The sequence below is a fragment of the Hypanus sabinus genome, chromosome 1 (genome assembly GCF_030144855.1).
Source record: "Hypanus sabinus isolate sHypSab1 chromosome 1, sHypSab1.hap1, whole genome shotgun sequence".
NCBI classification, from domain to species: Eukaryota; Metazoa; Chordata; class Chondrichthyes; order Myliobatiformes; family Dasyatidae; genus Hypanus; species Hypanus sabinus.
Window position 1 is genome coordinate 7,758,706 of NC_082706.1, and position 13,826 is coordinate 7,772,531.

General features: G+C 45.9%; 1 protein-coding gene across 4 annotated transcripts in view; it reads left to right on the plus strand.

Annotated features, from left to right (window-relative positions):
• Positions 1-13,826, plus strand: part of dock5 (dedicator of cytokinesis 5) — a 204,412-nt gene that overhangs the window by 102,646 nt on the left and 87,940 nt on the right. For all 4 annotated transcript variants that reach the window (XM_059963635.1, XM_059963641.1, XM_059963616.1 and 1 more), the window contains exons 13-17: positions 513-638; positions 1,311-1,435; positions 3,839-3,937; positions 6,721-6,793; positions 7,391-7,494. In XM_059963635.1, coding sequence (XP_059819618.1) covers positions 513-638; positions 1,311-1,435; positions 3,839-3,937; positions 6,721-6,793; positions 7,391-7,494 — 527 coding nt within the window. The remainder of the gene's footprint in view (positions 1-512; positions 639-1,310; positions 1,436-3,838; positions 3,938-6,720; positions 6,794-7,390; positions 7,495-13,826) is intronic.

Sequence of the window (13,826 nt, forward strand, 5' to 3'; positions counted from 1 at the left end):
TCTGGGGCTCCCGCGTGTAAGAGGGCATAGGTTAAGGGTGAAAGGTGAAGCAGTTACAGGGGAACATGAGGTGGAACTAATTCACTCAGAGGGTGGGACAAGCTGCCAGTGGAAGTGATGGATGCGGGTTTGATTTCAACATCGAAGAGAAGTTTGGACAGGTACATGGATGGGAGGGATATGAAGAGCTATAGCCCAGGTATAGGTCGCTGGAATGAGGCAGAGTAATAGTTTGGCACATACTAGATGGGCCGAAGGGCCAGTTTCTAAGCTGTATTGCTCTATGGCTCTACGTGGGTGTGTCCCACATTCAAAAGAGTGCTGGGGCTGAGGAAATTTGTGAAGCAGAAAGTGTTAAATCACATCAGGGAAGTGGGTGGAGGGTGATGGGCTGAGTTCCAGGCAGCAAGGTGACTTCCGGAGAATGGGGACTAGTTCAGAGACGGGGTAGGTTGTTCTGACACACACAACCTGGATAACATGTGCCTTTCTCCAACGTGGGACTGACCCAGGCCTCTGGGTCTCGATGAAGCTCCTTCCCGGTGACATCCAGCAGGTCCACAAGGACTTCCCACACTTGGTCGGCAGGTCGACGGCAGTGGTTCGGAAAATGGGATTCCCGGAAATCGTCCTTCCAGGTGAGGGCGCCTGTGACGGGGGTGGGGGCTCTGTTTTAAGTCCTCTCGTTCCATGCTTAGTATAGCCTGCAGTAAGCGAGATCTGGGACAGTGCTGGGCGCGCATACCCTGGGGTACCGTGCTTGGGCCATGCGCCACAGTATGAGAGGGTGTACACTGGGATATGCAAAATCCTGGGTGCCCACACCAAACACGTGCAAGGGTACGCTGGCCTTGGGTATGAGGTGAGTTACGTAAGCCCTGAGCGCACAGAGGTTAGCTGGCCCTGGGTGTGCGCCAAATTATGTGAGCTCCAGCGTGTGGGATGTGCACTGAGTTACGTGAACTCTGAGCATATGCTGGTCCTGGGTGCGTGCTGTGATACACGAGCTTGCACTGGGGTACACTGGCCCTGAGTGCACACTCTGATACACGAGTGCCAGGCTTGCGCTAAGGTACACTGGCCCTGAGTGCACGCTCTGATACACAAGCACCAGGCTTGCGCTGGGGTACGCTGGCCCTGCGGACTCACTAGCGTAGGAGTGGATGTGCATGTGCTGGGTTATGCGGGACCCATGCACGCGTCTCTGTACGCGCGGTGATGGACTCCGTCTGCACGGAGAGGGACCGTGCCCCGGACAAGTTGAGATGACGCCTGCTCTTCACTCCTCCCCCACCCGCTTCTCGTTGCAGGAGACGTCCGAAACGATATCTACATCACCCTGGTGCAAGGGGAGTTCGATAAGGGAAAGAAAAAAACGCCAAAGAACGTAGAGGTGACCATGGGGGTGTACGACGAGGACGGTAACCGGATCGAGGTACGGTGCGAGGAACCCCCTCGTCCTTATCTATCGTCTACCCCGCGGGGAAGGGAAGGGCAGCCCAGCACCTGTGTGATGGTCCCACAGAGAACAGCGACAGGCCCTTCTGCCCATCATGTTTGTGTTGACTATGATACTGATCCAAACTAATCGCATCCAACTTCACATGATCTATATCCCTGCCCATTCATGTGGCTGTCTTAATAACTTCTTAATATACCGACTCCACCACCTCCCCGAGCAGTCTGTTCCAGGCATCCACCACTTCCTGGGTAAAAATAAAGTTTTCCCACACGTCTCCTTTAAATTTCCCCTCTTCTCACCTTAAGTTTAGGCCCTCTTTTGTTCCTTCCACTCTGGCAAAAAGTTCTAACTGTCTACTCTTTCAAAGTTCGGAGTAACTGTATTATCAAACTAATACATGTCACCGTGTACAACCCTGAGGTTCATTTTCTTGTGGGAATTCACAGTAGATACAAAGAAATACAATAGAATCATTGAAAGACTACACACAAAGACTGACAGACAACCAGTGCTGAAAAGAGTCAAGCTCTCTTCTCTCTGATACTATCAGGAAGAAAGTACAGGAGCCTCAGGACCCACACCACCAGGTTCAGGAGCAGTTATTATCCCTCACAGGGGGATAACTTCACTCAACTTCATCGCCCCCATCACTGAAAAGTTCCTACAACCTATGGACTCACTTTCACTGCCCGTGGGCGGAGAGCAAGATCGAAGAATCCCCTCAAGAGGTGGGGAGTAATTGGGGGCAAGATGGAAGGAGATGTTAGGTTGTTCATTGAAGAATCCCATGCTAGAGGTGACCATCTGTGCTGTCCTCGTCGGAGGTGTACCAGACCGATTCCTCATCGACAGGACTGTCATGTGAGGAGAAATCAAATCAATCCTGAGTTCACTAGGGTTTCAAAGGGCGAGAATGGATCACACAGATCATCAAACAGTACAGCACAGGAAGATGTCCTTTGACCCATGCTGTCCAAGGTGCCCATGTATGCTGGTCCCAATTGCCCATATCCCAGTGAAACTTTCCCATGATTGGTCTGCTCCTTATGTGATGTGTCGTATGACATGAGCGATCATGGTCTCTCCATCACCATGATTGTTCTTGGCAAATTTTTCTACAGAACTGGTTTGCCATTGCCTTCTTCTGGGCAGTGTCTTTACAAGACGGGTGACCCCAGTCATTATCAATACTCTTCAGAGATTGTCTGCCTGGTGTCGGTGGTCACATAACCAGGACTTGTGATTATGCACCAGCTGCTCATACGACCATCCACCACCTGCCCCCATGGCTTCATGTGACCCTGATTGGGGGCTAAACAGCTGCAACATCTTGCCCACAGGTGACCTGCAGGCTAGCGGAGGGAAGGAGTGCTTTACACCTCCTTTGGTAGAGATGCATCTCCACCCCACCATCCCAGTTCCCATGATTAAACTTGTAATCAAAAGCCTAACTGAACTAATCCCTTCTGTCTGTACAATGTCCTTGTGCTTACATTCTCTGCAAATTCACGGGCCTATCTAAGAACTTCTTAACGGTCCCATTGTGTTTGCCTCTGCTGTCACCTCAGGATCCCACCACCGTCACTGTGTAAAGCAAAAATGCTTCGCATGTCTCCTTTGAACTTCCACTCTGTCACCTAAAAGGCACACCCTCCCATCTTCGACATTTTGACCCTGAGAGAAAGATACCAGCTGTCTGCTTTTAGTAATCTTATAAGCCTCTATCAGGTCTCTCCCAGCCTCCGCTGATCCAGAGAAAACAACCCAAGGTTGTCCCAACTTACAGCATTCTGATCGGACTCAACAGACTGATATGGGAATGACATTCCCACTGGCTAGAAGGACTAGGACCAGGGCTCAGAGGAGAGATTTCATCACTCAGAATGAGGAGAGATTTCGTCACTCAGAGGATGGGGAAGCAAAGAGGGGATGGACCACCACTCTGTGAAAAGTACAGGACATCGGTTTGTTAAAAGTACAAATCTTACAAAAGTATTATTTTTTTAAAAACGGTGGTTTCCAATAGGGCCAAAGTCTCCCAGTGCTAGAGCAAAGACGATAGCTACATTCCTAAACACGAAAATTGTCAAAGAGTCTGAGAGGGAGAGTAGGAATAGAACATTAGGATAGAATCATGGTCACATAGCAAAGGACAGAATGGTCTGTTCTGGCCCCGACATTTGTGACCTGGGAGGAGTTTGACCAAGTTCCATTCCCTCAGAACCAGATTCATATTCCATTCACTCCTCCGTTCATCCTCCCATCCACCCATTCATCCATCCTCCCATCCGTCCATCCTCCCACCCATCCATCCATCCATCCACTTCCAGTCCCTGTCCCGTACTCCCTGACAACTGACCACCATTGTTCCCACAGAAGGCCATCTTTCCGGGAGCAGGCTACGAGGGAATTTCAGAGTACAAGTCGGTTATCTACTACCAGCTGAAGCAACCATTTTGGTATGAGACGGTGAAGGTGCGTTATTTCTCTGCCAACATCATTACTGGGTTAGACAGTGGAACTTTTGTTTTAGTGCATCTCCCCCCACCCCCCCGATAAAATGCAGGAAGTACCCAAATCACTGCCCTGCAGCGTGAGTCCATATCCCACTCAGGCCCGAGGTGGTACAGAGAGGGCGCCGCAAGGTTGGGATGGGTTCCTTTCAGATTGGGTGTTGAACCCAGACCTCATGCCCCAGGAGGTTCGTGAGAAGTCACATCACTCCGATCCGAGTACAGACCCTGCTGTGGGACCGAGACGGTGCTGCACAGTTGGAGGGGGTTGCTTCTCAGATTGGACATTGAACCTAGACCTCAACATATCGCTGTTTGTGGGAGTTGTACTCAAATTGCCAACTGATGGGCACATTATGACAGGGAGCGCAAAGGCAGTGAGGGGTGCTGTGTCAGCGTTCTCCCCCCCCCCCCCCCCCCCCGGGAGGTCCAGCATTGGGTTCACTTTGTCTGTGGTTGCTGGTGGAGAAGGGTTAAAGGTTAAAGTTTAAAGATATATTTGTCACACGTATGACAAAACACGCAGTGAGATGTGTCATTTGATTCCGTGACCAACACAGACCGAGGATGTTCTGCAGTCAGCCCACAAGTGTTGTCATGTTTCCAGTGCAAACATAGCATGCCTTAACAAATTACTAACCCTAGACCATATGAGGGAGGAAACCAGAGCACCTGGAGGAAACCCACGGGGAGAACGTACAAACTCCTTACAGGCAGTGGCACTATAAAGCGTTTCGCGAACCATGACAGTAATAGTTACAGTAATAATGGGTATGGACTAGGAGTTGAAGATCCTTCCCTCCCTGACAGCTGGTGCTCTATAAGACTGACACCTTCAGGGTGGTGGGGAGTTATGAGGAAGATTGGGGGGAAGGGGGGTGTTATTAAATCCTACAACATGAATCAGGCTCTTTGGCTCATTAGTCTATTCCAACCAAGATTCCCACCCGTTAGTCCAATTTGCTCACATTTGGACAAAATCCCTCCAAGCCCTTCCCATCCACCAGTCCAAGTACCTTTTGAATATGAAAGTACCTATTGAAACCTGCCTGAACAACTGGCAGCTCATTCCAGAAGCAGACCAGCCCCCAACCTCCCTCAATCTCCTCCCACCATCCTGAAGGTGATACACAGACCAACATCTGGGTGAAAAAGTTGCCGCTCAGTTTCCTGTTAAATCTCTTCCCTCTCACCTTAAACCTGATTAACTGAGGCACTGAGTTCAAGAGTCAAGAGGTTATGTTGCAATTTTATAGAACACGTCTGGAGTATTGCTTACCGTTCTGGTAGGAAGGATGTTGGGACTTTGGAGAGGGTGCAGTAGTGGTTTTCCAGGATGCTGCCTGGTTTAGAGGGAAGGTGAGGCTGGATAATCTTGTGTCGTTTTCTGTGGAGCACCGGAAGCTGAGGGGAGATCTAACAGAGGTTTATAAGATTATCAGACACAGAGAGAGATAGACAGGGAGTATCTGTTTCCCAGGGTTGAAAAGCCTAATACCAGAGGGCATGCATTGAAAGTGAGAGGGGGTAGGTTCAAAGGGGATGTGAGGGGTAAGTTTTTTTACTCAGAGAGTGGTGGATGCCTGGTGTGGTGGAAGAGGCAAACACATTAGAGGCTTTTAAGAGGAGTTTGGGTAGGCACATGGACATGAGGAAGATGGAGGGATATGTAGGAGGATATGTAGGTAGGAGGGATTAGTGTTTGGGGTTTTTGATTTGCTTTTTAGCTGGGTCAGCACAATATTGTGGGCTGAATGGCCTGTTCCTACAGTGTACTGTTCTATGTTCTGTACCCTCTAATTATTGATTCCCCGGGAATAAGAGCCCGTCTGTGCCCCTCGTGATTTTGTACACCTCTGTAAGGTCACCCCCCCCCCATACTCCTCCACTCCAATGAATAAAGTCAGAATCAGGCTCAGCCTCAGGTTCAATATCACTGGCATATGTTGTGAAATTCGTTGTTATGCAGCAGCAGTAAATTCAATACATAATAAAAACTGTAAAATACAGTAGGAAGTGTGTGTGTTTTACATATATATATATATATATATATATAGAGAGAGAGAGAGAGAGTGTGTGTTAAATAAGTCACTACAAAAAAGTAGTGAGGTAGTGTTCATGGGTTCAATGTCCATTCAGAAATCAAAATCATTGAGTGGGTGTCTTCAGGCTCTTGCACCTGCTCCCTGATGGCGGCTTGGCCCGGGTGGAGAGGATCCTTAATGATGGGTGCCACTTTTTTGCGGCATCGCTCCTGAAGGTGTTTTGGGATGTTGGGGAGGCTGGTGCCCATTACTGTCACTCCGTTCATCGAGTCTTTCCAGCATAATATCAGGAGGGGAAAGGGAGGTGTAGCTGCTGAATGATGGAGTGGTTGTGCAGAGGACGTTTCCTATAGTATGAGCTTCTAGGACCAGAGGGCACAGCCTTAGAATGGAAGGATGTCCATTTAGAACAGAGGTGAGGAATTTCTTTAGCCAGAGGGTGATGAATCTGCCACAGATGGTTATGGAGGCCAGGTCATTGGGCATATTTAATGTGGAGGTTGATAGGTTCTTGGTTAGTCAGGGCATCGAAGCTTATGGGGAGAAAGGGGTTGAGAGGAAGGTAAACCAGCCACGATCGAATTGCTGAGCAGACTGGACGGGCCAAATGGCCCAATTCTGTTCCTGTGTCTGATGGGAGGAGGGAGGGGGGACAAGGTCTGGTACCCAGCTGACTCAGTGGTTCATCTCTTGGTTGAAGGTGGCCATTGCGATTGAAGATGTTCACCACTGTCACCTGCGCTTCACCTTCCGACACCGTTCTTCACAGGAGTGTAAGTCATTCACTTTGTACGGGGGGGGGGGGGGGGGGGGACAAAGCCAGCCATTGTAAACTTCCTGAACCTTTTCCAGGGTTTTAATTGTCACATGTGCATTGAAGCACAAAATGCGAAGGTGTCAACGGCCAGCACAGTCGGAGGATGTGCCGGGGGCAGCCCGCAAGGGTCACCATGCTTCTGGCATTAACGTAGCCTGGGCACAACTTACTAACCCTGACCGGTACGTCTTTGCAACGCGGGAAGAAACAGGAGCAATCACAGGAAGCCCGATCAGTCTCCGGGAGAACATACAGACTCCTAACGGACAGTGGCGGGAATTGAACCCCAATTCTGAATTCTGTTTCTTTTTACTCCCTTGGATGATCGTTACGTACGGAACGATCAGTCTGGATGACACACAGACGAAACCTTCTCACTGTATCACAGTAGCCGTGACTGTGCCCAGCCAATACCATTCACGAGAGGTAACCAATGGAAAAACCTGCAGGAGGAAATGGGAATTGTCTTTCCTTGTGAACGAAGTGTAGAGAGAAAGAGTGCGTACCTTGTTGTGTTGGGCTTGTCCCTTTGATATGTTGCCTGTGTTTGCAGCGAAAGACAAGTCCGAGAAGCTCTTTGGGATGGCGTTCGTGAAGTTAATGAAGTCCGATGGCACCACGCTCCGCGACGGGAAGCATGACTTGATCGTCTTTAAGGTAGGCAGAAGTCTGGCAGCTTCACCGGTACTGGCAGATGACATGGCCATATGCTCATCAATGGAAGTAGGCCATTCGGCCCACCAGGTCGTGGTACTAACCCCACCCTCCTGCAGTCTGAATCAGGTTTATTTTCACTTACACAGGAGATTCTGCAGAATGCTGGAAATCCTTTCTTTTTCAATCTTTTTATTGAATTTCATATATAAAAGAAACATAATATAATAATAAATAGGTTATAAATGCATAAGACTTGAAATTGAATTAATAGTAGGATAACAATATCCTATTAAGATATCAACATAGAAACATAGTGCATTATCAATCAAGCCTATAATAATTATATGAAAAAAATAAAAATAATCATCAAAAGAAAAAGAAAAAATTATAAAAATACAGGCAAAAAATATTAAAAAAATACTAAACTAAACTAACATGGGCAATAATAACAGTTTATTTGTATATGATAGTGCCAAAAACTCCAGAACTCCATACCTGAACAAGAATAAGTAAAGAGAAGGTCTGGAAGAGGCCAAATTAATTCATATGAAAATGTCGAATGAACGGTCCCCAAGTTTCTTCAAATTTAATTGATGAGTCAAAAATAGTGCTTCTAATTTTTTCCAAGCTCAGAAAAGAAATAGTTTGAGAGAACCACTGGAACGTGGTAGGAGGATTTACTTCTTTCCAATTTTGTAATATAGACCTTCTGGCCATTAATGTTACAAAAGCAATCATTCGTCTAATTGAAGGGGAAAACTGATTATCATCCTCATTTGGTATACCAAAAATTGCAGTAATAAAATGAGGTTGTAAATCGATATTCCAAACTGAGGAAATGGTAGTAAATATGTCCTTCCAATAATTATGTAAAGCGGGACATGACCAAAACATATGGGTCAATGAAGCCACTTCTGAATGACATCTGTCACATTGAGGGTTAATATGAGAATAGAATCGAGCAAGCTTATCTTTAGACATATGAGCTCTATGTACAATTTTAAATTGTATTAAAGCATGTTTAGCACATTTAGAAGAAGAATTAACCATTTGTAAATTTTTTTCCCATTTTTCTATTGATATATTATATTGAAGTTCTTTTTCCCATTCTTGTTTAATTCTACCTGATATTTCTGGTTGTATCTTCATAATCATATTATAAATAAAAGCCACTAATCCCTTCTGATAGGGATTTAAAATAAAAATCATACCTAAAAAGTCCATTGAAGTTGAATTGGGGAAGGATGGTAGAATTTTATGTAAAAAATTTCTGATTTGTAAGTATCTAAAAAAATTAGATTTAGGTAACTTAAATTTGTTGGAAAGTTGGTCGAAAGACATCAAACTACCTTCAAAAAAAAGATCACGAAAACATTTTATACCTTTCCTTTTCCAAATGCTAAAGGCTTGATCTGTCAAAGAAGGTTTGAAAAAAAAATTAAGTAAAATATAGCTATCAAGAACAAAGTTTTTCAGAGTAAAAAATTTATGAAATTGAAACCAAATTCATAATGTGTGTTTGACAACAGGGTTGGATATCTGTTTATTGAATTTAACTAAATCGGCAGAGAGAGAAGAACCCAGAACGGAGAATAGAGAATATCCCTGTGCCTCATTGCATTCTAAATTTACCCACTGTGGGCACAATGGTGAATCCAAATCTGATTTCCAATAAATTAAGTTACGAATATTATTCGCCCAATAGTAAAATCTAAAGTTAGGTAGAGCTAAACCACCATCTTTTTTAGATTTTTGTAACTGCCTTTTACTTAACCTAGGATTTTTATTTTGCCACACAAATGAAGAAATTTTTGAATCAATGTTATCAAAAAAAGATTTAGGAATAAAAATTGGTAAAGCTTGAAATAAATATAAAAATTTCGGTAGAATCATCATTTTAATAGCATTAATCCGACCAACTAATGATAAGGATAAGGGAGACCATCTTGTAGTAAGTTGTTGAATTTGATAAAGCATAGGTAGAAAATTCAATGTAAATAAATCTTTATATTTCTTAGTAATTTTTATACCTAAATAGATAAAGTTATCATCAACAACTTTAAATGGTGTCCTTTCATTCAATAAAGTTTGCGCGTTTAAAGGGAATAAATCACTCTTATCCAAGTTTAGTTTATAACCAGAAAAACTACCAAATTGAGCCAACAAGGATAAAATAGCGGGAATAGACCTGTCAGGATCAGAAATATATAACAACAAGTCATCAGCATAGAGTGATAACTTGTATAATTTCTCATGACGGGTGATACCAAAAATATTAGGAGATTTACGAATAGCAATGGCCAAAGGTTCTAATGCAATATTAAACAATAAAGGACTTAAGGGACAACCTTGTCTCGTACCACGAGATAGTTGAAAAAAGGAAGATCTGTAATTATTTGTAAGAACAGAAGCAACAGGTTTATGATATATTAGTTTAATCCATGATATAAAATTAGGACTAAAATTAAAATATCTCAAAGTGTTAATAAGTATACCCATTCAACTCTATCAAAGGCTTTTTCAGCATCTAGTGAAATAACACATTCTGGAATTGTGGGTGATGAAGTGTAAATTATATTAATCAATTTTCTAATATTAAAAAAGGAATACCGATTCCTAATAAAACCAGTGTTTTAGCTATTAGGTTAGAAAAGGTATTATCACAGATTATTTCAGAAAAATGGTGGAAATCCAGAGCAACACACACAAAATGCTGGAGGAACTCAGCAGGTCAGGCAGCATCTATGGAGAGAAATTTACAGGTTTCAGACCGAGGCCCTTCATCGGGACTGGAAAGGAAAGGGGAAGGAGCTAGGATGAAGGAGGTGGGGAAGGGGGAAGAAGTACAGGCTGGCAGGTGACAGGTGAGAGGGAAGGTGGGTGGGTGGGGGAAAGTGTGGATGAAGTAAGGAGCTGGTGGAGGGGAAAAAGGGAAGAGGTAAAGGGTTGAAGAAGGAGGAATCTGATAGGAGGGGAGAGTGGACCATAGGAGGGAGGAGGGGCACTGGGGGAGATGATGGGCAGGCAAGGAGAAGAGAAGGGGTTGAGAGTGGAGCCAGAATGGGGAATGGAAAAAGAGAGAAGGGGGAAGAGAAATTGCCAAAAGTTAGAGAACTCAGTGTTCATCCCATCGGGATAGAGTCTAGCTATACAGAATATGAGGTGTTGCTCCTTCAGCCTGAGTGTGGATTCATCGTGGCAGTAGAGGAGATCGTGGACTGATATGGATTCCATTACCCCTACTGAGTCCCCTCTTACCCCTTCTCTTCTTACCTGCCCATCATCTCCCCCCAGTGCTCTCCTTCCTTCCCTTCCCCTGTGGTCCACCATCCTCTCCTAACAGATCCCTTCTTCAGCCGGATATCTCTCCACCTATCACTTCCCAGCATCTTTCTTCATCCCTCCTCCCCCACCCACCCACCTTCCCATTCACCTGGTCTCACCTCTCCTCTGTCAATTTGTACTTCTCCCCCAACCTCCTCATTCTGGCTTCTTCCTCCCAGTGAAGCGTTTCCAGTCCCAGTGAAGGGTCTTGCCCCAAGATGGCGACTGTTCATTCCTTTCCTCGGATGAGATCCTCCAGCATTTTGCGAGAGTTGCTCTGAATTACTTTCACAGCAGTACTGTGCGAACGTAAAATTTACTGTAAGTTACAAAAAACATGTGAAGAGTTCAAAAGAGGAATAAAGAGGCAGTTTTCACGGACGGTTCAGAAATCTGATGGTGGAGGGGAAGAAGCTGTTCCAAGAACATTGAGTGTGTGCCTTCAGGCTCCTGTGCCTCCTCCCTGATGGTAGCTATGTCCCGGGTGGGGGGGGGGGGGGGGGTCCTTAATGATGGACACCAACTTCTTGAGACATCACCTTTTGACGATGTTCTCGATGGAGGGGAGGCGAGTGCCCGTGATGGAGCTGGCTGAGTTTACAACCCTCTGCAGCCTTTTCTGGTCCAGAGATCGATGCAACCAGACAGAATAGTCTTCAAGTACATAAATATACGTGAAAAATTTAATACGTAGAGCAAACGTAGCGAAATAGTGTACCTGGGTTCATTGTCCATTCAGAAATCCAATGGTGGAGGGGAAGAGGCTGTTCCTAAAACATTGAGTGTGGGTCTTCAGGATCCTGAACCTCCTCAACAGGAAGAGAGCATGTCCTGGGTGGTGAGGGTCCTTTGTGACCGGGGGCTCCCAACCTGGGGTCCACGGACCTCTCGGTCATTGGTAAGACTCCTTGGCGTAAAAGCGCTTGGAAACTTCTGTTAGTGACAGATGATTCAGATCCAAATTTATTCAGATTTGGTCACTTGTATTTTGAACCGTGCAGCCATTTGCATGCACCACCTTGTGAGGGTGGGAATGATCTACGTACTTGTGAACTGCTCTAAGATTCTCTGTGTCCACCACTTCTAAAACCATTTAGTTTTAGTAAAAACTGTCTCAGATCAAATTAATCGTCTCTGAACAATGTCACACCAACCATCTCTACCAGTCTTTGCCTGTCCAATTTAAAACTATCCCTTTGATTTCGTACCGATGATGTCATTCTCACCGCCCTGTAATTTCCTGGTTTATCTCTGCTTCCCTTTTTGAAATTAGGATTTACCGTGCCCCAGGCATCTGGCTGCAGGTGTGGCACAGGCGTGGCTCTAGAGTGTGGTGACCAGAACTGAGCACTGTATTCCAAGTGAGGTCTAACCAGCCGTCGGATTCCGTGACCTGTTTCCTGCCTCACAGTTGAGTGATGGAGTCACCCCTCTCAGAGACAGGCCCCTTGGCCCGAAAGCTTCTCTCTGACCAAGACTTTCCCCATCCAAGTTAGACCCACTTGCCAGTGTTCGGCCCATAAGGGAGGCACAGACCGAGTGGACAGGCAAGAAACAAAGAACACCACGGGCAGCATTCCGAGAAAACCCACTCCCCGTGCACAAAAAAAGCTAACAAAACACACCAAATGACAACATTTGGCCTGTACTGTTGTATAGTGTTTGAACCTTTCCTACCCATGTACTGTCTTTTAAAAGTCATTATTGTACCTGCCTCAGTCACTTCCTCTGGCAGCTCATTCTGCATGCATACCACCCTCTGTGTGTGTGTGTGTGTGTGTAAAAAAAAGAAGTTCCTACTCGTTCCTGTTTAAATCTTTCCCCTCTCACCGTGAACATTCACTGTTTTGTTTTTAATTCCGTATCCCCATGTCTTGTTCTGGTTTTGCCTGAACTCCAAAGCACAGTGGCCAAGATGGCTGCTGCCTAATGCTGAGAAGAGCGCTCGCCTTGGCGGCCCCAGGAACCTCACTGCAGATCCGCATCGTACCTCAGTGCGGAGTTGTGTGTAGTTCTGGTCCCGCGCGGAGTCTTTGGACAGCGTGCAGAAGAGGTTGCCTGGATTAGAGGGTATTAGCAAGAAGGAGAGGTTGGCAAACGTGGATTTTTTTTTTCTCTGGAGCATCAGAGGCTGACAGAAGTTTCTAGAATTATGAGAACCATGGGCTTTTTCTCAGGGTTTGTTTGTTCATTACGTGCCTTGTCCTATGACGTGTGTGATCAGGATCTTTCCCGCGACCGTGACTGCTCTTGGTAAATTTTTCTGCATAAGTGGTTTGCCATTGCCTTCTTCTGGGCAGTGTCTTTACAAGACGGGTGACCCCAGCCATTATCAATACTCTCCAGAGATTGTCTGTCTGGTGTCAGTGGTCGCGTAACCAGGACTTACGATCTGCACCGGCTGCTCATACAACCATCCACCACCTGCTCCTGTGGCTTCCTGAGACCCTGATTGGGGGCTAAGCAGGTGCTACACCTTGCCCGAGGGTGACCTGCAGGCTAGCGGAGGGAAGGAGCATCTTACACCTCCTTTGGTAGAGACGCATCTCCACCGCATCTCACCACCCACAATAAGAATAAGAGACACCATGAATATAAATACATAAGATTATCCTACCCATCAAGTAAGCGCCAGCTCTTTCCTTGTTATGTGCCATGTCACATGATGCTGGCGATCCCGGTCTTTCCATGACCATGATTGTTCTTGGATAATTTTTCTACGGAAGTGGTTTGCCATTGCCTTCTTCTGGGCAGTGTCTTTACAAGAGGGGTGAGCCCAGCCATTATCAATACTCTTCAGAGATTGTCTGCCTGGTGTCAGTGATCACATAACCAGGACTTGTGATCTGCACCAGCTGCTCGTACAACCATCCACCACCAGCCTTCACGTGACCCTGATCAGGGGGCTAAGCAGGTGCTACACCTTGCCCAAGGGTGACCTGCAGGCTAGCGGAGGGAGGGAGCACCTTACACCTCCACCCATGGAATTTCTCAGGGTAGAACTGTCC